This window comes from Amborella trichopoda, chromosome 8 (genome assembly GCF_054954075.1).
Source record: "Amborella trichopoda isolate Santa Cruz 75 chromosome 8, AtrichopodaSantaCruz75HAP2 v2.0, whole genome shotgun sequence".
NCBI classification, from domain to species: domain Eukaryota; kingdom Viridiplantae; phylum Streptophyta; class Magnoliopsida; order Amborellales; family Amborellaceae; genus Amborella; species Amborella trichopoda.
In genome coordinates this window covers 30,546,635-30,570,905 of record NC_142343.1, presented here as the reverse complement: position 1 = coordinate 30,570,905, position 24,271 = coordinate 30,546,635, and the positions used below count along the sequence as shown (strand labels likewise).

The 24,271-nt window shown below is 32.5% G+C and overlaps 1 protein-coding gene across 1 annotated transcript; it reads left to right on the top strand.

Moving 5' to 3' along the window:
- Nucleotides 1–890: 890 nt before the first annotated feature.
- LOC105421514 (2,3-bisphosphoglycerate-independent phosphoglycerate mutase) lies at nucleotides 891–21,107 on the top strand. The gene is made up of 2 exons (XM_011629094.3): nucleotides 891–1,063; nucleotides 20,510–21,107. The coding sequence occupies exons 1-2, from the start codon at nucleotides 904–906 to the stop codon at nucleotides 20,773–20,775; spliced, it is 426 nt and encodes a 141-aa protein (XP_011627396.1). The 5' UTR covers nucleotides 891–903; the 3' UTR covers nucleotides 20,776–21,107.
- Nucleotides 21,108–24,271: the final 3,164 nt, after the last annotated feature.

Genomic DNA, 24,271 nt, shown 5'->3' with positions numbered 1-24,271 from the left:
TATTTATATACAATTAATAGAAAAAATTAAAAATAAAATATTTTAAGACGTCAGATCTTGATCAAACAATCAATAACTCACTTGATCTAAATTTATTATAATATATAATTTTAATATAAAATATTTTTAAAATTGTCTTAAAATTTATTTTTATATCTAATTATAAAATTTTAAATTTAAAAAATGAAGTAAATCTATAAACACATAAAAATCTTAAAAATAAACGGGATAAATAATATGTTGTAAGATGCATTCTCTTAGATTCAAAATCACTTTACTTTTTCATCGTATCGAGATGTCTAATCATGAGGTTTTTCAACATTAAAACAATCTTTTATGGTTGATTTTTTACTTTTTCATCGTATCGAGATGCCCAATCGTGAGGTTTTTCAACATTAAAACAACCTTTTGTGGTTGATTTTTGAGGTGTATCTCAAGTTCTTCAATTGCAACCTTGTATAAATAAAGATGGAGCAGCCAAGATGAAAAAAAAAAAAATAATCGAGAGCGACGGAGTGAGAGAGAGGGGCCCACAGTGAACTCTCGTACCCTTAAAAATGTATACGTGTTATGTTCAAATTAACCCAGTCGCACTCCATAGTGATGAGTAGGACTAGAACAGGGTGTGGGTTTTGTGGTCACCATTAAATGAAATAAACACCACCAAAAACCCCTCTGCTACTGTTTACAAATTAGGGTTTATTTGGCTGCTCAAATTGGGGTTCTTTCATTAAGAGAAAGGCAAACGCCAACACTGCAAATTCTGGTTCAATTTTTGGGGCAATTTTCCTCTTAAAGGGAGTTGATAGAAGCAAAATACCGAAGGGACAGACCCTAACACTAAATCTCTGAGATCGGTGTTGCTTTTTTAGGGTTTTAGGTTTTAATTATTATTCTTATCAGATGGATCTTCGCCCTCTAGGGTTGTATGGATCAGGCGGGTTTGAAAGTGGATACGAGGTTTTTGTGGGCAGCGGAAATGGACGCAATAAACATTCTTCTTCTCCGGCTCTGAGTCTGAGACCTCGCTGCAACGCAGAAAAAAGAAACAATGGCGACAAAAGTAAGAGAAAACTCACCTCTGTTTTTTAATATTTTGGATTTTATTCATAATTAAAACCCCTAAAAGGGGGAAATTGTAAGACACTAAAAAAAATTATATAAACATAAAAATTATATAAAGGGAAAAGTTTATGTAGAGGTGAGGCTCTAAACAATCAAATTAGAGCCTACCTCTAAAATTTCACCAGAAGACATTATTTTGATGCTTAAATATCCTGAAATTGATCTTCATGACATCAAGGTATATGGACATGAAAAAACAATAGATTTTAAATTTTAAAAATAGTATATTTTATAAGGCATTTTTGGACCATCAATTTTCAAGATTTTCAAATTTTTATAGATTTGTGGATCTATACAATTTTGAAGCTTTAAACTTTATAAATAAAAATAAAAAATATATTCTAAGCCTATCCCAGAACTTTCCAATATTAAAACCACATCTCCCAACACTATTTAAAGATAGGCTCTGATTTGATTGTTTAGAGCCTATGCACTTTACAAACCACACCCATAAATATAAAAGTAACTTCCTATACTATTCTATAAGTATAAAGTTTATACCACAACACACAATAAAATTTGTACTATAAAAATTAAGTGCTGCTATAAAAGTAAAGTGCGCTTCAAATCCCACTACTGTGGTTGCCATGATCCTCTGATCTTGGTCTCAAGAGTTATGAATGTAAGAAAGCAAATGCATATAATAAGATTATTTACTTGTGATATAAGTAAGGTCATAATTATTATTAACTGTTAAATGTGAATTTGGGTAGTTGATGATGTGTAATTGGTTGAATATAAAATCTAAAATAAAATTTCTCAAATATTGTTGTACACTTCAATCTATCGGATTTTACATTCAATGGCTAAAAATAATTGTGATATCCTTATATCAAAATTGAATGGTCTTATAATAGACAACCCATATAAAAAAAGGATTTTAAGTTCTAAAATTAATGCATATTGGAACACATTATTTGGATTTGCCCATTTTTTAGATTTTTAAGTATTTACAAATTTGTCTAGTCATTATCATTTTTAGGGCTCTAAATTTTATTATTAGGAGTGGAAATAGACTACTAAAGGGGTCTCCCACTTCAAGGTTTTGAGGTACATAATGATTTAAGGTTGATGCCTTCTAAAAATTGCTCCTAATACTAAAAAAAATGCATAATGAAACCATTTACTTTTCATACGAGGAGGTCACAATCATTATTGACCTTTGGATATGAAATCGAGTGGTTGAAGATGTGTTATTGATTGGGCACATAATCCAAAAGATAAATTCTCGAATATTGTGATATGTTTCAATCTATTGGATTTCATATCTAATGGTTAAAAATAAGTGTGACCTCCTCGTACAAAAAAACAAATAGTCTAATAGTATAGAGTCCCAATATTAAATTATGACATTGATGCCCTCCTCAGTTAAATTCTCTAAATGGAAGTATATTATGATCCAATGTTTAGAAACATAGGAATTGGGTAAATCGGGCAACCCAAATCGGCCGAGTCAACAATCCAACTGAAAATTTTGGAAACATATAGCATCTTCGTATCTATAATACATATGTTTGATTATTTAAATTATCAACTAAGCATATTATAAAAGGGGAATAATACATTTTCGAGGAAGCAGATTCCCGAATTGGATTTTCAATTCTTAATTGTTATCAGTGATTCTTGATCTGGATCGGCAATTTTTAAAAATAGAGATCACAATGGGTCTGGTGGCTCGGCCCTAGAAAACTATGGCTTGGTCCATAAAATGCGTCCCAAGGGGTGGGTCGAGGCCTAGCAACTACAACCTGAGGATAGGGCAGGCCAAGCTTGGGCCAAAGCCGGCTTGGTGCAGTCAAGTTGGGCCGTCTTTTTCTTTATTTTTTTCCTTTTTCTTTGTGATTTTATTTGGCATGGGGCCAAGCCAGCCATATAAGAGCTAGGATTGGCCCGGCCCAGCCCACGCCTGGCCTATTGCCAACCCTATTCAAAACGCAATGATGGTCGTGATCACATAAGCATATGGTGCCCAAAAATTTAAATTTCAAAACCTGGGAAAATTGGCATCCGACTTACTTAACCATTGTCCATGACGGATCAACTCGCCAAGTTGCACCGTCAAGAACAGGAAGCTTTTTATGTGGGTAGGCAGGAAGCTTTTTATGTGACCCTACCCGGTCTCAGCCGTCAGATCTAAATAGATGGTTGAGAAGGCTTGAGTCACAATGTCACAAGCTAGCTTTTAACTGTCAGATATTGATCGGACAAATCAGTTTTTTAGTTTTTTATTTTTTTTTAAAAAAATAATTTTGAAGCAAAATTTAGAGCATGCATAGCTCTATCAGGGGAATACATGATAAAAATAATAAATAAATATTTCCCGTGATGAAAAATTGCTAGACTACACCTGTAGGGGCATTTTGGTCTTTTTTATAAAAATATTTTTATTTTTATTTTTCCCAAGTTTGCCCAAATTTTATTATGGGGTGCCAAAAATTTCATCCAAAAATGTTTTGTAGAAAAAATAAAAATAAAACAATATTTGACGTGACATTGTGTTATGAGCAATCATAGCCTTTCGATTCAGATCAAACGGCTAAGAAGTAAGGTCACGTTTAACTTATATGTTGTTGAGGTGGCATAAAAATATTTCCCTTATTTAATAGGTAAGAAGCTAATAATTTAACAACATATTTTTAGTTGAAACAAAAAGTTTGTAAGACTAAAATAAAACACGTTTTGGTTGGGACTGGAACCTGTTGTGTTTCAAATTTCCTAGTTTCAAACTTAGGTACAAAAAAAAAACTTTGCAATGAGATAAAATAAAGATATACTGACATCAAACTTAGTGTGTTTCAAGACTTTGGAAAAAGCTAAAAAGAAAATATTTAGTAAAAACACTGTAAATAAAGGATTGTATGAGACTATTTATCTTTATTACAAAGGAGTTAAGTCATAATTACTCTTAACTGTTATATTTCAAATTAAATGACTTGGGTTGAGTCACAAGGTTCGAGAAGTTTTTTTGAAACATTGAGTCTAATAAATAACACTATACAATTTGAAATAGGGAGTGTATGCTATGAGACCATTTATATTTCAAAAAAAGAACTCACAATTATTTTTGGCCATTGGATGTGAAATCCAATAGATGAAAATCTATTACAATGTTCGAAAAATTTTATTTTGGACTTTGTGCTTAAATTATTCAACCACCCAAATTGAAATCTAATCGTAAATGATGATTGTGACATCCTTATATCGAAAATAAATAATCTCGTTGTATGCATTTCCTTGGAAACGGATGGACCACTTTGGTCATGTCATGTTCAAGTGGATATGGTCTCTCTCCACAGTCCATCTATTGTTTGGATGATTGTATAAGCCCGTTTGGATGATTGTATCCATTTAAGAGGTCATGATGTCCTTTCGATGATCATAAGAACAAAGTGTTTAACGATTCTATTGGTTTTTTACTAGGGTGGGAATTGGGTCGAGTCTTTTGGACATGAATGGATCGATCCGACGCAGTCTAGGTCTGGCCCTAGATTTTGATGCAACGGGTCAGATCGGTGTCCATTTGAACATGACTTGACTTAGGTTGGGTCTGACTTTGGGTCCTGCTTAGATCTTGTTGGGTCAAGTTGAGTTGGGTCAACTTAACTCATTTCGGCGTGTATACTTACATAATAACATTAAGTATGTAATATAAAAGTATGCTATGTTTTTTATTTATAAATCCGGACTGGACCCGACTTGGTTGGTCGTGTTCAAGCCCAGTTGAGTTGGTCCCAACCCGGGTTTGAGTCCAAATTATAACTAGTCATCGGGTTTGGGTGGACCCAACCTGGACATGACCCAACCAATTCCCATCCCTAGTTTTTATGAAGTAAAAGGTCCAAACATTGAAACTTTTTGTTGAGCATGATTTTGACAAGGCTGCAATTGTACAAAATTACACGTCAAATCTTTGCTAGAAAGGTCATATTCCCTTCGAGAAACAACATGATGGATTGCAAATCCATTGTCTTGTAAAATCTGAGTGCGAAATGGGAGTGAGGTAAGAGGTCTTGCAAAATTGAAAACATTAGAACAAACAGGGTTTGTTTAAAGGACAGAATGAGGGTATTCTCCTTGATAGTGCTTGGTGAAACAATATTCTTATAATCGGTCCCAAATAGTTTTGAACCAATGGTTTAAAAAACGGATCGGTGATCTGGATCGGGCTTCCAAAAAATCGATTCGGATCGGCGAATCGGCGATCCGGATCGGAAATCGGGTGAATCGGTCAGAATAAAGCTTAAAAAAAATTCGAAAAAATTATTAAAATTCATTATAAATATTGTTTTTTAGGAATTCAATAAAAAATGAGGATACTCCATTAAGAATTTTCATGTTTTTGAATGAATATGCGAATATTGATATGTTCTTTCCCTGCATGAACCGCCATTCAGCATTTAATTTACAGTATTTCGTGCTCATCCCTACACTGTTGCTGTTGGGACTCGATATGTGAATAATATGGCTGGGATAGGGTGGCCTCAGAATCATCATCTCTCTCATTTTCTCTTTGAATAATATGGATTAAAAAAAAAAAAAACAAATTTTCAAAAAAATCGATCATGGATTAAAAAAAAAATCACAAATTTTCAAAAAATTCTATCATGGATTACAAAAAAAAATTCGATCATGGATTAAAAAAAAAAAATCACAAATTTTCAAAAAATTCAATCATGGATTACATAAAATTCGATCATGGATTACATAAAATTCGATCATGGATTACATAAAATTCAATCATGGATTACAAAAAAAAAACAAACAAAAAAAAACAAAAAATTCAATTGTGGATTACAAAAAAAGAAAAAAACAGTTCGATCATGGATTACAAAAAATTCAATCATGGATTACAAAAAACTCTATCATGGGTTACAAAAAAAGCAAAAAACAAAAAATTCAATCATGGATTACAAAAAAAAAACAAACATTTCGATCATGGATTACAAAAAAAAAACAAACATTTCGATCATGTATTACAAAACATTCGATCATGGATTACAAAAAATTCTATCATGGGTTACAAAAAAAAAAAAAAAAACAAAAAAATCGATCATGGATTACAAGAAAAGAAAACAAACATTTCGATCATGGATTACAAAAAATTCTATTATGGGTTACAAAAAACCAAAAAATTTGATCATGGATTACAAAAAAACAAAAACAATTCGATCATGGATTACAAAAAAATCGATCAAGTATTACAAAAAAATCTATCATGGATTACACAAAAAAAAAAAAAAAAACCGTACGGACTCGTTGATTCACTATTCGGACTCGCCGATTCCGTACAGTGAATCGGCGATTCACTGTACAGAATCGTCCAGTTCTCTCTAGAATCGGACGATTTCCGATTTTTTAGGCGATCCGGTCCCCTTTTCACGATTTCCGAGTCGAACCGGGCGAGTCCGGTTCGACTCGGCGTTTTTTAAAACACTGGTTTGAACAATGCTCGGATAATAATAATTTTGATCCATTTAAGTGCTAGGGTTGTGAGAAAATATGTGGCTTTACCATCACCTTTTGTAAAAAAGAAAATATACATTTTACTTAATAAATTTGTAGTTCACACCTTCTAACCTTATCAATTTGATTTGTGGAGTCCAAATCAAATGTACAGTTATGCTCAAGTTAAGAAGAAAAGTGTAGTAGGGTTCCTTTTACGCATCATCTCTTTCTATATTATAAGACTATTTACCATTTTTACAAGGATCTAATAATTACTCTTAGTCTTCATATGTCAAATTGAATGGCTTGAGGTGTGTCGATGAATTTTTTTTAAAATTTTTAGTCGAGTCAATAATACCCTTACAACCACCTAATTTAAAATGTGACGAACAAGAGCGACTATGATGTCTTTGTACTAAAAGTAAATGGTCTCATTGTATATTTTTTATTATTAATCCGTTAATGAATCTCATTAAGGCATTGGTGGTTGACCAAGAGTCTACCAAATATGTCACTTATCCAATTATAAGCTCTTCTTATCCATGAAATCCAACACATTGATCGGACAATGTTGATGCTCATGACCATAATGCTACAATGATCATATAGACAATAACTAGTGTTATGCACGTGTCTTGCACGTGATCTGATTTAGTTATAATTGACTAAATTTTTATTTTAAAATAATATTTTCGAAAATGCATCATTCGATTATTAAGTTGTTTTTAATTGAATACGAATGATTAATTATACTCATGTTAACTATTTTGTGAAAAATACTATTAATTGATATAAAATATAAAAATATAAACGTTTCATTGTTTATCACAAAATTTATATATTTATCACTCAATTTATATTATTTATAATATACAATATGTATATTATATTATATATTATGTACACAATATTATATTATATATAATCTATATATTCATATTATATTTATATTTTATTATTTATAGATATATAAATATCATATATTATATTAAAATAAATATTATATTATAATATATTATATATGTAATATTTATATATTCATATTATATTATATATTATAATGTTATATACAATATAAATATTATATATAATATTTACATAATAAACTTGTATAGCATATTGCATGTTTCTTTCAAGTTTGATACTACGTGCATACGTGTAGTAGGACTTGCAATATTTCGAATATATATATATATATATATATATATATATATATATATATATATATATATATATACCATCTAATTAAGGGCACCTCCAAATTTTACCGGAACATGTAATTTTGTTGTAAAAAATTCTTAGGATTATTTTTAAATCTATTTTCATATCTAATTAGAAAATTTTAAACTCCAAAAATAGTTAAAATCAATGACATTTATAAACATGTGAAAATCTTGAAAATGGACAGCCTAGATAATGTGTTGCAAGATGCACTATTTCTGAGACTCAATTTTTTTTTTTATATATCATCTCGACAATCAAATAGAGGGTTTTTCAACATTAAAACAACCTTTCCGATAGATTTTGAGGTGCATATGTAATTCTACATTTTAAGGTTGCAACCTTATATAAAGTTTTCCATATACGTCTATAGGCGAAAATGAACAGTTATTTCGCTTACCCTCATCACCGTCACAAGTTTACCGCAGGGTCACTATTGTCTGATAGTGTGTAATTTTTTTTTTTTTTTCTACAAATCGGAATGATTTGAAATTTAGAGTGTGTGTACATCTTAGTGAGGCGCACCTAATAACAATATAAAAAAAATAATTTGTGAAAAAAATGACCAAGATACCTTTGAAACTTTTCAGATGTATTTTGGTCAATTTATTTCATGAAAATATTTTTTTGATATTTTTCGTAAATTCGCCTATTCTTGATGAGCACACGTTCCAAATTTCAGATCATTCCGATTTGTAGAAAAAAAAAAATGAAAAAGCTGAAATACTATCGGGCAATCGTGACCGTGCGATGAACTTTGGACGGTGGTGAGGGTAGGCAAAATCACTATTCATTTTTGCAAAAAACAAATTGATTAAAATACCCTTGAAACTTTTTGGGGGTATTTAGGTAAATTTATTTCATGTAAAATAATTTTTTGATATTTTTCGAAGATTCATTTGTTTTTGATGTACACAGGCTCCAAATTTCAATTAATTTGAAATTTTAGAAAAAAAATTAAAATTCAAACACTACCAGACATCCGTGATCGTTAGATCGGTCCAGATTCATTCTGGGCCGATGGACTTATTTTTTCCTATGAGCTAGTGGGTTCACCTTAGCATCTTCGTGTATATATATATATAGGAAAAGTCTTCTCAACGCGTATAGGAGGAAATAAATAGTGATTTCACGTACAGTCATTACCGTCCAAATTTCATCGTGCGGTCACGATTGTTTAGTAATGTTTTGTTTTTCATTTTTTTTTCTATGAATCGGAATGTTTTGAAATTTGGAGGATATATATATATATATATATATATATATATATATTCTATGCATTGGTGATTATTATAAACAGAAGCATTGGATAATTTATATTTAATAAATAATCTACTTCCATCTGCTGTATTTAATATTTGAGTGGTCTTGTCAAAATATTTTAAAGGTACTAGTCCTTCATTAATACAGTTTAAATCAGCCCCGGAATCTATTAAAGCTGTTGTTTCAAAACTATAATCTGGAGCAACAATTATTTTAACATAGACAAACCATTTTTGGACTATTATTTTGTCTATTAGATTTACTGAAGGAAGAGGTATTATTCTGGCTTCTGATGATTCAGGGATTTCTGATGATGGATTAACTTTCATTAATTCATCAAAATCTATTTCATCTGTGTCTGACTCTTGTTGAGACATTTATTGTAATTCTCATGATTTAATTCTAGTTTTTAATTGAACTATTTCAGTTTTTATTTCTTTGATTTCTTGTTTAAGGTCTGAAATGGTCGGCTCTTTTTGTTGAGAAGTGTGTTGATCACTTACTCTTTTCATTATTGAAGCAAAGTTATATTCATCAGGAGTTTTATTTAGAGGAATTGATTTTGCTTTATTCTGTGTAAGATTAATGAATTGAGTAATGACAGATCTCTTTTCATCTGGATCAACTATTTTATCAATAATATTTAGAATGAAATTATCTTCTTGTGTAAGTGTGTGAACATTATGTGTTTGTATTGGACAACTACAATCACCATCTTTTGAGCTGGATGATTGTGTTTCTGAAGCATCAGTGGAGTCAGAGGAGTCTGTCCACATGAGATCTTCGTCTTGTATTTGATCAATATAAGAATCAGAAGAAGTGGAAGATGAAGAATTATAATTAAGTATATTATATAATTTAGAGTTTATTGATTCATCTAAATTTAATGATTTTATTTTCTTTTTTAATTTACACTGGTGTTTATAATGTCCTATTTTACCGCACTTATAATAGACTGGTAATTTTCTCTTTTTCTTTGTATTGGGAGAGAATTTTTTGATTAGTTTTCTTTTAGATTTTTTATAGTAATTTTTGTCTTTATCCTTATTTTTGGATTTATATTTTTCTTTTTTGTATTTTTTCTTCTTCTTATAGAGCTTGTCAGGCATATTGTTTTTGTCAAGATAATATCCGAATTGTTCACAGAAGTCACCAAGCTCTTTCCGCTTAGTGATCTTTTGTTTATCTAATTGTCTTTTTAATTTCATATCTGTGCACAAGGCTAGACCTTCAGCACATATTTTTGCAGAGAGTTCTCCGAGTGTATAAGATGAATAGACAGTTATTCCATTATGTTTTTTCCTTAGTCTTTCCTTGACTTTTTCAGCAAATAAATATGGTAGACCAGCTATAAACTTCTCTTTCCAGTGGTCTAACTGACAATCTTATCGTATTAATAATCTTGAGAAAAATACATCTTTATACCATTTATAATGTGACAAGGTAGGACAACGTAAATTAGATAGCAGATCTTCCGATCTTGCTGCAAGTAAAGCTGTACTGCCTACAAAGTGAAGTGTAATGGTATATATTAGGGTGTTGACAGCATCACCTTCTGTATATAATATTTCTTGGTTTTGTTCATTTCTGGCTGTCCATTGCTTAGTATTATTGAGGATTCGGTGTTTGGTTTCATCATCTATATAGAAATCCCACCATCCTCTCAACCAGCCAGTAAATCCATTTACAATGGCTTTTGCAACCTCTTGATCAGGTTTGCCTGCCATTTTATTTGCAGATGCGTACATAGTCATATGTCTCATAACATCCAATATTTTTAATTCTGATAGTCCATCTATTTGCCAATTGACTATTGATCTTCCTGAGTAAGACACGACCTGTTGTATGGCATCTTCTTCCATTTGTATGTCAACAGGTGTGGGTCTCCTATGATATGGTAAGGCTGTTACTGGTTTCCAGTATTTGCCATAGGCTATTCTATTTATGGTTTCTGTAATGGGGGTAGTATCCATAAATGCTTTATCTTGATTTTGGATTGTATCTTCTATTATTGGTTCTTCTTCCTGAAGCATCATTGTCTCATGTTCAGGTAAGATAGCTTTGCCTTTATCAGAGGACTCAGGTGATTTATTTACAATAGATGGAGGAGGGATAGTTATTGTTGGAGAGGGAACTCCCTTGATATCTAGTTGGGATAATTTTGATATCAATTGATCTATAAGGGATTTATTATTATCTCCAATATGAAATTTATTCTTATTTAATTCTGGAGGTGGTTTGAACAAAACTGATTTTTGTATTTGTGTAGCAGCAGGTTGTTCTTTGGTGACAAGTCTTTCTATCCTTTCTGCTTGCTTTCCTAAAGATTGCATATACAGATTGGTATAATTATTTTGTTCCACAATATGAGGTATTAACTCCTGCTTCTTACCAAGTTCTTTAGGTAAGATTTTATATGGAGTCGCAATTATATCATATAAGGATGGAGGTTGAGTAGGCTCATCCTTACTTGGGACTTTTGTTTTAAGTATAATACTTTTTTCAGGTGGATGGATACTAGCAGTGGTAGTACCATCAGTGCTTATATAAGTTTTCTCTTCTATTGTTTGTATTTCATCAAATGAAGAAGGGATATGAAGTTTATGTTGATAATTACTTATTAACCATAAAAAATAACCTTCTGTTTCCCTTTCCTTTTTAAGGAATTGATTGTATTTTGCCTGTAGTTTTTCTCTTAATTGTAATGGTACATTTGTACAATACCAGTGTCTGATATGTCTATTTTCATGTGACATAAAGTCTTGTTTAATATAATTGTGATCAATTTTTTTCTTTTTTCTTTCTAATTTAGCGGCTAAGTAAGCTGCTATATATTCATCTGAATATTGATCATGTGAATTGTTGTATTCTTCTACTTGTAAAGTTAAGATTTGAAAGTCTTGTAATTCTTTTATACTAGGTTCAATAGTATTTGTAGTACTAGTTTCAGGTGTATATGTAGGAATAACAACATGATCTGTTGTTCTCCGTATTCCTTGAAATTGTAGGTCTGAACTAGGTATTGAAGAAGACTGGGTAGGAGGTGGTAGTATTATAACATTTGGGTTAGCAGAATAAGATTTTCTGCTTGGTATTTTATTTTTAATATTCCTTTTTCTGTTTATATTTATATCATCTTGAACTTGTAATTGTTGGAAGTTAATTTCAATATTTACCATCAGGATGTTCAATGATTTGATTAGGAATATGCTGTTGAGGAACTTCTTGAGGTTGATTGGCATGTTGTAATGCCCATGACTGTGGTAGTCTGATATCTGACCATTTTATTGTTTTGGGAACAATCATATTTGATTTTTCCATATTTGTTTGGAATAAAATAGTTTGATCTTTTTGATCAATTTGCATAATATTTGGACATAAGGTGTTCATGACTTTGTAATATATTCTATAAACTATTGCTAAATTTTGAGATCCTTAGGTCATATGGAACCCATGTGTTTTTAAATTAATTGTTAGTATATCTAATATATTTGGGTCCGTTAAAGAAACAAAAAAATTTGGAAAACAGTTAAAATATATAGGACCACTACAAAGGCTGGATTCGACCATGCCAAGTAGCGAGTCTGTGAATATATTGTGTCTTGTATCTCTTAGGCATACAAGCACAGAAGTGTTCAACCCTAATCGGGTCAAAGGTTTTACGGCTATTTGAATTAATCCAATATGTAAATATTTGTAATTATGTTCTTTATGTTTTTCAATGATTTTCTTTGACAGTAGGTGAAAGTCTTCTTGATTTTGAGTGACTGATAAACTTTCTTCTACAGTCTTGATGGCATAACCCATCTTGAATCTAAATGATCCTTTATTATAAATGTCATGAATTGGAACTTTCGGTATGTTCCAGTTTTGAATATTATGTTCAATGTCATTTATGACTATTTGTTCCTTGTTTTTTACTCTAAGTGTTTGAGATGAAGTTGCATTTTTACTAGTTAGATTCCTTATTAAATTTGCCATCCGTAGGTTGCGGATAATGACAATCTGGACATTCAGTGGCCCAGCGTTTTCCCTAAGCGGCTCTCCCTGGCCTTGGCGGTACTTTGCAATAGGCGTTCACTTGTCTCTTGTCTTAACTCTCAGACCAACTTTCTAGGATGTAAATTTAACTTAGTTTCGCTAGTCAAGATGTAGCTTCTATCTCTTACTACTTATTGAAGTAAAAAGAACAGGTTTTCCTGTTTTGACAGTTTAACTGTTTACACAGTTGCACTGTTTGAACAGTTCTACTGTTGTTACTTTGACAGTTTTACTGTATGGCTCTGATACCAACTTCGGCCAGGATCTACAGTACTGTCAGCTTGTCGATTATTATTATTGGATTATAATATTTGACTTAGATCTTTTATGAAATTTGCGTCTTATAATAGATAGGTAAACAGTAAGCTGTTGTATTTAATTATTTCTTGTAAAATCCTATAGTAGTTAAGGATGAATAGAATTATACCTATTAGAGGGAATAGTGAAATATCTATAACAATCCAGTGAGCATAACTATGTTCTCCAATTTTAACATGGAACAGAATCTTAAATTGCATGATTATAGATAAACAGATGGTATAACTGAAACACACATTGTATTATCATAAACTTGTTACAAAACTTTTTACAAAACTTTTTACAGAACTTTCACACAGAAACTTTATACAGAAATAAAATAAAATATTACACCCTGATATTATGGCGAGAAAAGTAGAGACTTAGAAAGAAAGCATAGAGGTTTAAAGAAAACAGAGAGTATCTGAAAAAGCACAAGTAGAGTGTATCAGAGCAGGATAGTAGGCATATTTCATAGAAGAAAGAGAAGGTATATCACAGAGAACAAAGAGAGGCGGTATATCACAGAGAATCACAGATAACAAAGAGAGGCAGTATGAAAAGAGGCGGTATATCACAGAGAAACTTACTGTGTGCACAAACAATAGCTGGAAAACAGTTTCCAGTGATGTAGGCAGTATGAGGGTAGAGATTTGATTTTACAGTCACACATAATTAACTGAGAAAGGTAAAGATAGAACCTGATTATTGTGAGCTATGAAGGTCAGGATAGCTCTGATTGCACTATTGCGTCTGGAAGGCGGTTATTTCAGAGATCAGGTTAAAAGAGGTTGCAGGTTACAGAGGTTGAAGGTTGAAGGTTGAAGGTTGCAGGTTTGCAGAGGTTGAAGGAAGGTTGCAGGTTTGCAGAGGTTGAAGGTTGAAGGTTGCAGGTTTGCAGAGGTTGAAGGAAGGTTGCAGGTTGCAGAGGTTGAAGGAAGGTTGCAGGTTGCAGAGGTTGAAGGTTGAAAAAGGGAAGTAGAAGAGAGTGAGAGAGGAGCGGGAGACCCTGCTTAGAATGGAGAGGGTCGAGTCCTTTTATAGAGGGAGATTACTTCTTCCTTAAGAAAAGAATAAAGGGGCTGGAGGAAGAGGACAAGAGGGAGAAGACGTAAAGGAATTTTCCACAGTGAAAAAGGGTGAGTGAGATGACTTAAAGAGATTCGCCACAGGGGTAAGGCAAAGAGGACAAAAGGTAAAAGTAAAAAAGAAAAGAAAAGGATGCTTTTCGGCATCTTTGTACAGTATTTTGTTTTGTCCTTATTGAATCATGGCTACAGTAGGGCATCTGGAACAGTGTCTTTTGTCGGTGACGTAGTCACTGTTGTTTGTCGTTGTCGGTGACGTGGTCTCTATTGCTTGTCGTATGTGTCGGTGCTGAGAATCTCGAAACAGTATTTTGGCATTTATTGGTAATTGCTTTTGTCGTTTATGTGCCAGCTTTGATGGAGACTTATGGTCTTTGGCTGAATTCTTCTGGGTCGTCTTCTTCTGGATCTGTCTCTTCTGGATCAGTCTCTTCTGGATCAGCTTGACTTAATTGAAGATACCTATTGGTGTGAAGTGGGGAAGATTGTACGGTCTCTTCGGAAGATGTTGGTTTTCTTCCAGCTTCAGCAAAAATCTCTTTCGTTTGTTTTTCCAGTTCTTCTTTTGATGCATTGGGATTGGTTTGCAACATATTTCGGAGGTAAGTAGGAAAGTCAAAAGAGGTATTTGCAGTATTTGGGTTTTCCTGGTATTTAGGTGTTTTTGGAGGTATTCTTTTTGGTGTGGTCTTGGTGAGATCCATTTGGAAGATATCGCACCATTTTACAGATATGGTTTTTCCCAAACGTGGGATATAGGTATAGTCATTTGTGGTATTGGCTGAGATGGTGTAATCCCATTTCATAATCCATGGGATTTGTTATAAGGCCATGAAATAAAGGTGAGTGTCAACCATATTATCATTATTATTGTATCGCACAAATTATTCCTGCAGGTTTTTGAAAGCAGGAGGTAGAACCAAAGAAGTTGAGCCCCAAACAAAGAATCAGTTTTGAAACCATGTGGGGAATCTTTCAAAAATAGGCAGTCGGAACTGAAGATACCAGCTGTGTGTATTGTTTGGATTTTGGTAATAAAAGAATTTGTGCCAGGCTTCTATATACTCGGCATATTTGAAATATTTATATGAAAACTCTGGGTTGTGTAATTTCTTTCCCTGTGCGGGATTGCAACCCCACTCATCATAGGGAAGAAGTTTCCTTATCTGAACTTTAGAATAAGCAATTATTCTGGTATTTTGCTGGAAGTAATGGACAACAGAGATGGACCCTGTTTCCATGAGTATGGCTTCATAGTATTCTCTGGTCTTAACCCCATTGGTAGGGTTGAGTTGGTTTAGCAAGTATAAGGGTGCAAGTTTGATTGGATCCATATGAACCTGATGTTCACCTATGGTGATATCCATTAAGAATGCTCTTTCTATATATACAGATCTTGGAATGTTTGATGTAGGAGCAGATTTTGATTGAGCTGGTGAATATGTAGGAGTAGAAGCATGTGCTTCTGGATAAGTAATTTGATGTATTGGGGACTATGAAGTTGAACGGATATTTAGAGGTGAAGGTTCTCCTTCATAAGGAACTATATTTCTCATGGGTTGTTTATCCCTGCGAGAATTGCCACGGGATCCCATGTATTCAGATGAGGATAAAATATCAGTATTAAGTTGGTTCTCTTGGAATAATTGAAGAGCAAGAGATAATGGGGATTCGTCGTTGGCGTCAATGTAGGCCCCCCTGCAAAAATTCACGGGTTAAAAAATCAGGTAAGGAATTAGAAGACCCGGGAAGGTGTTCGATGGAAAAATCAAAGGCTGATAAAATAGCCTGCCATCGAGCAAATATTTGTTTAGAAACCAAATTTTGAACATCTTTTTGCAAGATATCTTTGGCTGCTTTGCAGTCCGTCCATATTAAGAAATGTTGATTTAAAATATCACTTTGAAATTTAGTCACACAGTGGACTATTGCTAATAGTTCCTTTTTGACCATAGAATAATTAAGTTGAGTAGTATTCCAGGCTTTGGAGGTATATCGAAGAAGTTGTTCTTTCGAATCAATTTGTTGTTTGAGAATACCACCAAGACCTTTATCAGATGCATCACATTCAATAATTTTGAAAGCAGTTGGATGTGGAAGGGAAAGATATTCTAGGGTTTTTACCTTCCTTTTTATTACCTGTACTGCTCGGGTATGGATATTTGTCCATGGTGGAGGATTCTTTTTGAGTCTATCATATAAAGGCTTAGAATCTAATGCAAGGTTAGGATAAAAATCACTAACATAATTCAAACAACCTAAGAATCTTTGAAGTTCCTTTTTATCAAGGATCTGATCAGGGAATTTATCAGCAAATTCTATTGATCTGTCTATGGGAATAATAGTTCCATGATGAATCATATGTCCTAGAAATCTGATATTGGTTTTAAAGAGTGTAATCTTTTTAGCTGAAACAACTAATCCAGCATTCTTTACTGCATGTATAAATGTGTGAATATGTTTGATATGTTGATCTATGGATTCTGAAAAGATTAATACATCATCAATATATACTATCATAAAATGATGATAAGCATTGAATACTTCATTCATTATTTTTTGAAATTCTGATGGAGCATTTTTCAAACCAAATGGCATAACATTCCATTCGTATTGTCCAAATAGAACATTGAATGCAGTTTTTTATTTATCTTGTTCTTGGATTTGTATTTGCCAATAACCAGATTTCATATCAAATTTTGAAAAGATACATGCTTGAGCAACTCTATCTAATAAATCTTTCTTATTAGGGATTGGATATCTTATCCATTGTAAGACTTTATTCAAAGGTTTATAATTAATGACAAGTCTAGGAACTCCTCGTTCCTTTTCAGCATTTTTATTGACATAAAAAGCTGCACAGCTTCAAGGTGAGGAGCTTGGTCTTATAAGCTTTTTGTTTTGAAGATCTTCAATATATATATATATATATATATATATATATATATATATATATATATATATATATTACTGAAGCACATCTAATAAAAATATAAACAAAATTATACTTGAAAAAAAAATTAATCAAAATACCCCGAAAACTTTTTGCGGGTATTTTGGTCAAATGTTTTATGTTAAATATTGTTTTTATATTTTTTGAAGATTCCCCTATTTTTGATGAATATACGTTCCAAATTTTAATTCATTTATATTTGTAGAAAAAAAATAAAAAATAAAATACTACCGGACAATTATGACCACACGATGAACTCTGGACAGTGATGGGGGTAGGTGAAATCACTATTTATTTTCGTCTATAGGGATTGCGTAGTGTTTTCCTTATATATATATATATATATATATATATATATATATATATATATATATATATATATATATATATATAGATGTAATTTTACCATTAAGCAATGACAAATTTGAAATTTTCACAAAAATACAATGGCATTTTAGAAGTTAATGTCTTGTAACTTTATTTGTAGAGTGCCATTGTCTTTTAGTTAAAATTTCAATTTTATCCCTTATGGAGATGACAAAAATATCATTTGTTTTGTGGTAATATTTACAAAATTGTCTCACAAAAGTAGTGTTTTTTTAAAAATAGACTACAAAAGTAATAAATCTACTCTTCACAACTCTATCCATTTTGACGATTGTAATTTGAAGGGTATATATATATATATAGGAAGACACGTTTCAAATTTCAAATCATTCTGATTTGTAAAAAAAAAAATGAAAAATAAAACACTATCGGACATGAACAGTGAGTTCGCCTACCCTCATCACTGTTCAAAGTTCATCGCATGATCACGATTGTTCAATAATGTTTCATTTATCTTTTTTTTTTTCTTCTACAAATCAGAATGATTTGAAATTTGGAGTATGTATACATCTCGGTGAGGCGTACCTAATAAAAATATGAAAAAAATAATTCACAGATTATAAATTGATCAAAATACCCTCGTAAATATTTGAGGGTATTTTGGTTTTATTTTTTATTTTACGAATTATTTTTTTGATATTTTTATTATGTACGCATCAGTAAGATGTACGCACGCTCCAAATTTCAAGTAATTTGGATTTGTAAAAATAAAAATGAAATTTGAAACACTACCAAACAATTGTGATTATGCGATGAAGTTTAAATATTGATTCGCCTATAGGCGTAGGAAAGAGTTTTTCGTATATATATATATATATATATATTTTGGAGTAATGATCTTATAGGATCCTCTTTTACCCATGTGTGCAGGATCTCAAAAGATCACCATTAAAATTGGTACGGATCTCTAAAAAAGTTATCACATGGGTGTAGGACCTGATTTTTCTATAGATTCGTATCAAATTTAATGGTGATCTTTTGAGGTCCTACACAAATGGGTGGGGGAAGGTCCTACAAGATCATCTCTCTCACTCTCTTTCTATATATATATTATTCACATTATTTATAAATATATAAATATCATTGAAGTTCTTATATTCAACTATTAAATACTTCGTATAAATATGCCTATGAATATGTGTTCAAAGACCTTCTTAATATAGAAGCTTAGAGAGAGGAAAAGTAGGGCCAAAAGAGACAAAAAAAGCCAAACTAGTTATTATGGGAGAGAGAGAAAGAGGCAAGTTTATGTATTGTAAAGTGGGTAATTTTGATAATGCCAAAAGATTGATCAAATTGATGAGAGATTGGGCGTGCCCCAGATGAATGGGCTTACATTGAACTTATCTCTGGCTTTAGCAATTTTGTATGCTGAAGTAATGGATGAAATTTTGGGAAATGGCTTGAGCCCAAACCAAATTACATACACTGCTTTGATTGATGGCCATTGCAAGTCTGGGAAACTCGAAATTGCTCCATCTTTGATTGAGAGAATGGAAAAATGTGGTTGCATACCCAAGTTGCAGACATATAATACCGTATTTAATGGTTTTTGTAAGGATATCAGTGTATCTGTAATAGAGAAGTTAGTTTCAATAAGCTGGTTGAAAAGGGGGTGAAACTGAATGTTATTAGTTACACCACATTGATCAACCATGCACATTTCTCCCCTTCTATAGTTTGTTCGATCTTTCTCCATCAAATAACGTTTCACTAATTTTTAATCCCTATTGTTAACAAAATATATAATAATAGATAGGAGCATGACTCTCCATGAACCTAAAAACTATCAATGGAAACATCCAACAATAACAATTAAAAAGATTTTAAAAAATCAACCAATATTCCAATAATCTATGAAAAGTGCTTGGCGAATAATGTGAAGCAAAAACAAATTTAAACACAATCACTACTTCTACCTATGACATTGAGCAGAAAAGAAGAAGAACAAAAACTCACCTCCAAAATGAAGAACACCATGATAGCGCTTAGAGGCTATAAGCGAATCTAATAACCTTTCACTAATTTTTAATCCTTATTATTAACAAAATATATAATAATAGATAGGAGCATGACTCTCCATGAACCTAAAACCTATCAATGGAAACACCCAACAATAACAATTAGAAGATTAAAAAAAATCAACCACTATTCTAATAATCTATAAAAGTGCTTGGCGAAAAGAAGAAGAAAAGATACTCGCCTCGAATATGAAGAAGCTCGCCTTGAATATGAAGAAGAACACAACGATAGCTTAGAGGCTATAAGCGAATATGTGCTATATAGGTGAGACTTGAGAAGGAGATGAGTTTATTGAGATACGATTTAAAGAGAAACCTTATCTTTATGTTTCTATTTATCTATTTTAGGAACCAGTTTTAGGTAGAGAATGGATTGTGGCATTGGGATGAGGGGGAGAGACAGAGATTGGATTTAGGAACTGTGGGAAGAGGAAGAGAGAAAGAGAATGGATATATCCGTTGGGAAGAGAGAGAGAATGAAGAGAGATGGGACAGTTATAGAAAAAAAAAGACACATGACACAAAAATAGCGACGGTATTTCTTTGTTTAATATAAAATAGATCCTTATTTTACCCATTCTCTTTTATTTTTTTATGACTTTTTTTAACACTTATTTTTTTTTTGTGATTATTTTCCTTTTTCTTTGATTGGGCACTCACACTCCCAGAAGGACCCTCAAGAGACTGGGACAAAGCTTGGTCCAGCTTCAAGAAGCAAGGGAAGAAGACATTCTTCTCTCAATTCAACCCCGAAAAGTATGTGAGCAGAAATCCAAGTCGTTCAGAGTATCCACTTTTGGAGGAGGTGGACCCCATTAAGAGAAGTGAGAGAGCAAATTTGAGGGCGTGGACCAGCACTACCTTCACTCTGGGAGGAGCCGTAGTCTTGGTTTCTGTGCTCCTCCTCTATACCATTCTGGCTCCACTCAACTAGTCACTCACTCTCTTTAATTTCTATTTACGACTAAGAACAAATGTCGGAGATTTAAATGGATGTGAATATTGATGGAGCTACAAGATGGAGAGGTGAATCTCCTCATTCTCTATATTATAAAAAAAAAAGGAAAAAAAGACGAACCCTGTAATATCCTTGTTGTTCAAAGAGTCTCCATATTGTAATCCCTTTATTGTAATTCCTTTGACATGCGTTCTCCATATTGTAATCCCTTTATTGTAATTCCTTTGACATGCGTTCTCCATATTGTAGTCCCTTTGACATACATACATATTCATTAATGGTGGATTGAGGATATGAATTTCTACAAATCCATTTGACAAACACGGATATGGGAAAAACTAATTTAGAGCCTTAAAAAATGTCCATCTTGCAACAATTTTTTTAAATCGTTAATTACTTTTTTTTATTATCCATTGAATCTATACCACTTTTGGAGCCTCCGACTCAACATTTGGGGCTTGAAATGGGATTTTCAGGTGATCGAAAGGGCTTTGGGATTGGAAATTTACATGTTGTATAACTAGAGTTTTGGAAGAGAGATATAATTACATATGAAATTTTGGGCTGTAGTTGCATGCAAATGGCAGCAATGCCAAAAATATTTCGCTCCAAATTCAGGTCTAAAATCTAAGAAATTATATATTATTAGACTATTTATCACTATTAAAGGGAGATCACAATCATTGCTAACCATTAGATGTCAAATTGAATGGTTTGAGGTTGTTTCAAAATTCAAGTATTATCTCTTTGAGAAAGTGCTTAGAGGTGGTGCCGCAACATGTCATCTAAATTTTCATTTTTAAATTTTTATATTTCTAAATTATCACTAATATACCTATATTTTAAGGAAATTGGAAAAAAACCTCCAACTTTTCAAAACCTCGTCTACACCTTTTTTCACAAATTTTAGCTTTTTTTTTGATGAAACTACCCTTTATGGTAGTCTTTGTACCGTAAAAAACATTACGGTATTAAGAGTACCGTAATGAGCATACGATATTAAGAGTACGTAATGAGCATTACAGTATTGTTAGTACCGAAATGCTCTTTAAATGCTTTACGGTCATAAGAAGACCGTAATGGAGTTGAATATCATCACAGTACTAAAAGCACCGTAATACTCTTTTTGGTGTGGAAATATCCCGTGACATCGTTGCTTGAAAGAAGTGCCTATGCGAGGGGTGTCTTCTTGGAGGCATCGAAGAGAGAGTAGAGATGGGTATTTTTGCACCAACAATTCTACATTTTCTCTAATAAACACTGCACAATTCTACCTTTTCTCTTCAGATTCCTAGAATCATTGCCCACTCGAGCACTGATATGGAGAATCAGTTGCAAACCATTGTAGAAACATCAACCAACAAAATAGGATTTCAGATGAAGCATTATAGGACAATTCAAGAGGGTAAAAATCAAATTCAACCAGCTCACCGCATCCATGAGAGTTTTGACGAGAGCGAGGCTATTGATGATTACATTGCCCTTCTCCCTTGTTACCTTAGACAGATAACCAAGAGCTCTCGGCCCAATGCATCTGGGGAAGACTTGCAAATACTCCTCATAATTGAGGGTCTCACTCCTACCTTCAAAGCTTGGAATCCACAAAGGTTCAGAAGCTTGGGCCATTTTCACCAACTCATCCATTGATGTCAATGCGAGCTCTGCAAGCATCGATTTCTCGGGATTCCCTGCTCTCCCCATCACATTTAGCTGCGGACCAGTGATCAAATCAGCACCTTGGGGCAACGAAGCAGCAGTTGTTTAATGGAAAAAAGGTAGAATTGTTGGTACAAAAGGATCCATCCCTACTCTCTCTCTACAATGCCTCCATGAAGACACCCCTCGTATGGATACTGCTTTCAAGCAGCGATGTCATGGAACATCTCTATACCAAAAAGAGCATAATGATATTCAACTCTATTACGATCTTTTTATGACCGTAAAGCATTTAAAGAGCATTACGGTACTAACAATACCGTAATGGTCATTACAGTACTCTTAATACCGTAATACTTTTTATAGTACAAAGACTATCGTAAAGAGTAGTTTCGTCTAAAAAAAAGCTAAAATTCATGAAAAAGGGTGTGGGCGAGGTTTTGGAAAATTGGGAGTTGTTTTCAAAATTCTTTAAAATATAGGTATATTAGCGATAATTTTCTTATTAAATAAATATATAATAATGAATATTGTTTGTCAAAAAAAAAGATATAATAATACATATTTGTGTACCTATTTTGAACAAAAGCAACATTTAGTCACGTTCGAACAAGCTCCTCGGTAAAATACCATGCGCAATGGCTAGGTCAAGACCGCAATATTGAAGAAGTTGAGGGGTAGAATTTAAAAGCAACTGTAGAGGCATGAAAGAATATTTATACTACATTTTTTTAGAAGAAAATATCTATACTTACTACATTATTAAATAAAAGTTAAGAGGTGACACGTGTCGTGAAAATAAAAAGCCACCTTATTTCTATAGAGGTTGTAGGGCACACTCTCACCTTTAAGATAAAAGGGAAAGTAGGTATCTTTTTGTAGTTTCTATTTAGAGAGAGATACATAGCATATCAATAACATCAATCATATCTAAACTTACGGTATTTTATATTTTCATATCTTAAGATAGAGAGAGAGATGGGAGATATATATGATAAGAGAATTAAGGAGTAGGAAGAGAAAATTAAATGAGAGAGAGGACAAAAAAATAAATGCATGAGTCCCCCATTTGGAGAGAGAGAGAATTTGAACTCCTAAAATAATGGAATGCGTTTGATAGAAATAAATTTAAATGTGGGACATATACATCGCAAGAAAATTGAATAGGGAGAGCAATTAAATGAGAGAGAGATAAGTGGATGAAAGAAAGAGAAACGTATTTCAAATCAAGTGCTTGTAAAATTGTCACTGACTATACTCAAAGTTCAAAAAAAAAAAATCTTAAACCTCATGACATACCCCAAACAATCCAATTTGACATGTAAAGGTTAGAAGTAATTGTGACCCCCTTGTACCAAAGATAAATGGTCTCATAATATACAATCTCAAAAAAGATGAGATACCCACAAAGTTTGATAAATGCGATAAACAACAAAGTAGTGGGGGGATCCTTTTTTTAATAGAAAATTTTTTTATAAGGTGTCAAACTTATACTATACAAGTAAGGTGCACCTCAAAACTCATCAGAAAATGTTGTTTTGTCATTAGAAAACCCTCCAATTGATCATCTCTACTTCGATATGTATGAATATGAAAAAAAATTGAATTTCAAGTATTAATAATAACACATCCTATAACATATTTTCTAGGCCGTCCATTATCAAGATATTTAAATGTTCTTAGATTTGCTAAATTTGAATTATTTTCAAAGCTTTCAATTTCATAAGGGATGAAAAATACAATTTTAAGGCGATTATCGGAGTTTTGGTACCTAAAATACATTTTACAACGAAATTTTTTGGTGCACTCAAACCTC

Bases quoted from the DNA above. Each gene is read 5' to 3' on its own strand.
- LOC105421514 (XM_011629094.3), top strand. From the start codon at position 904: ATGGATCTTCGCCCTCTAGGGTTGTATGGATCAGGCGGGTTTGAAAGT. The intron at 1,064-20,509 runs GTAAGAGAAAAC...TCACACTCCCAG, and splicing joins AAGAAACAATGGCGACAAAA to AAGGACCCTCAAGAGACTGG.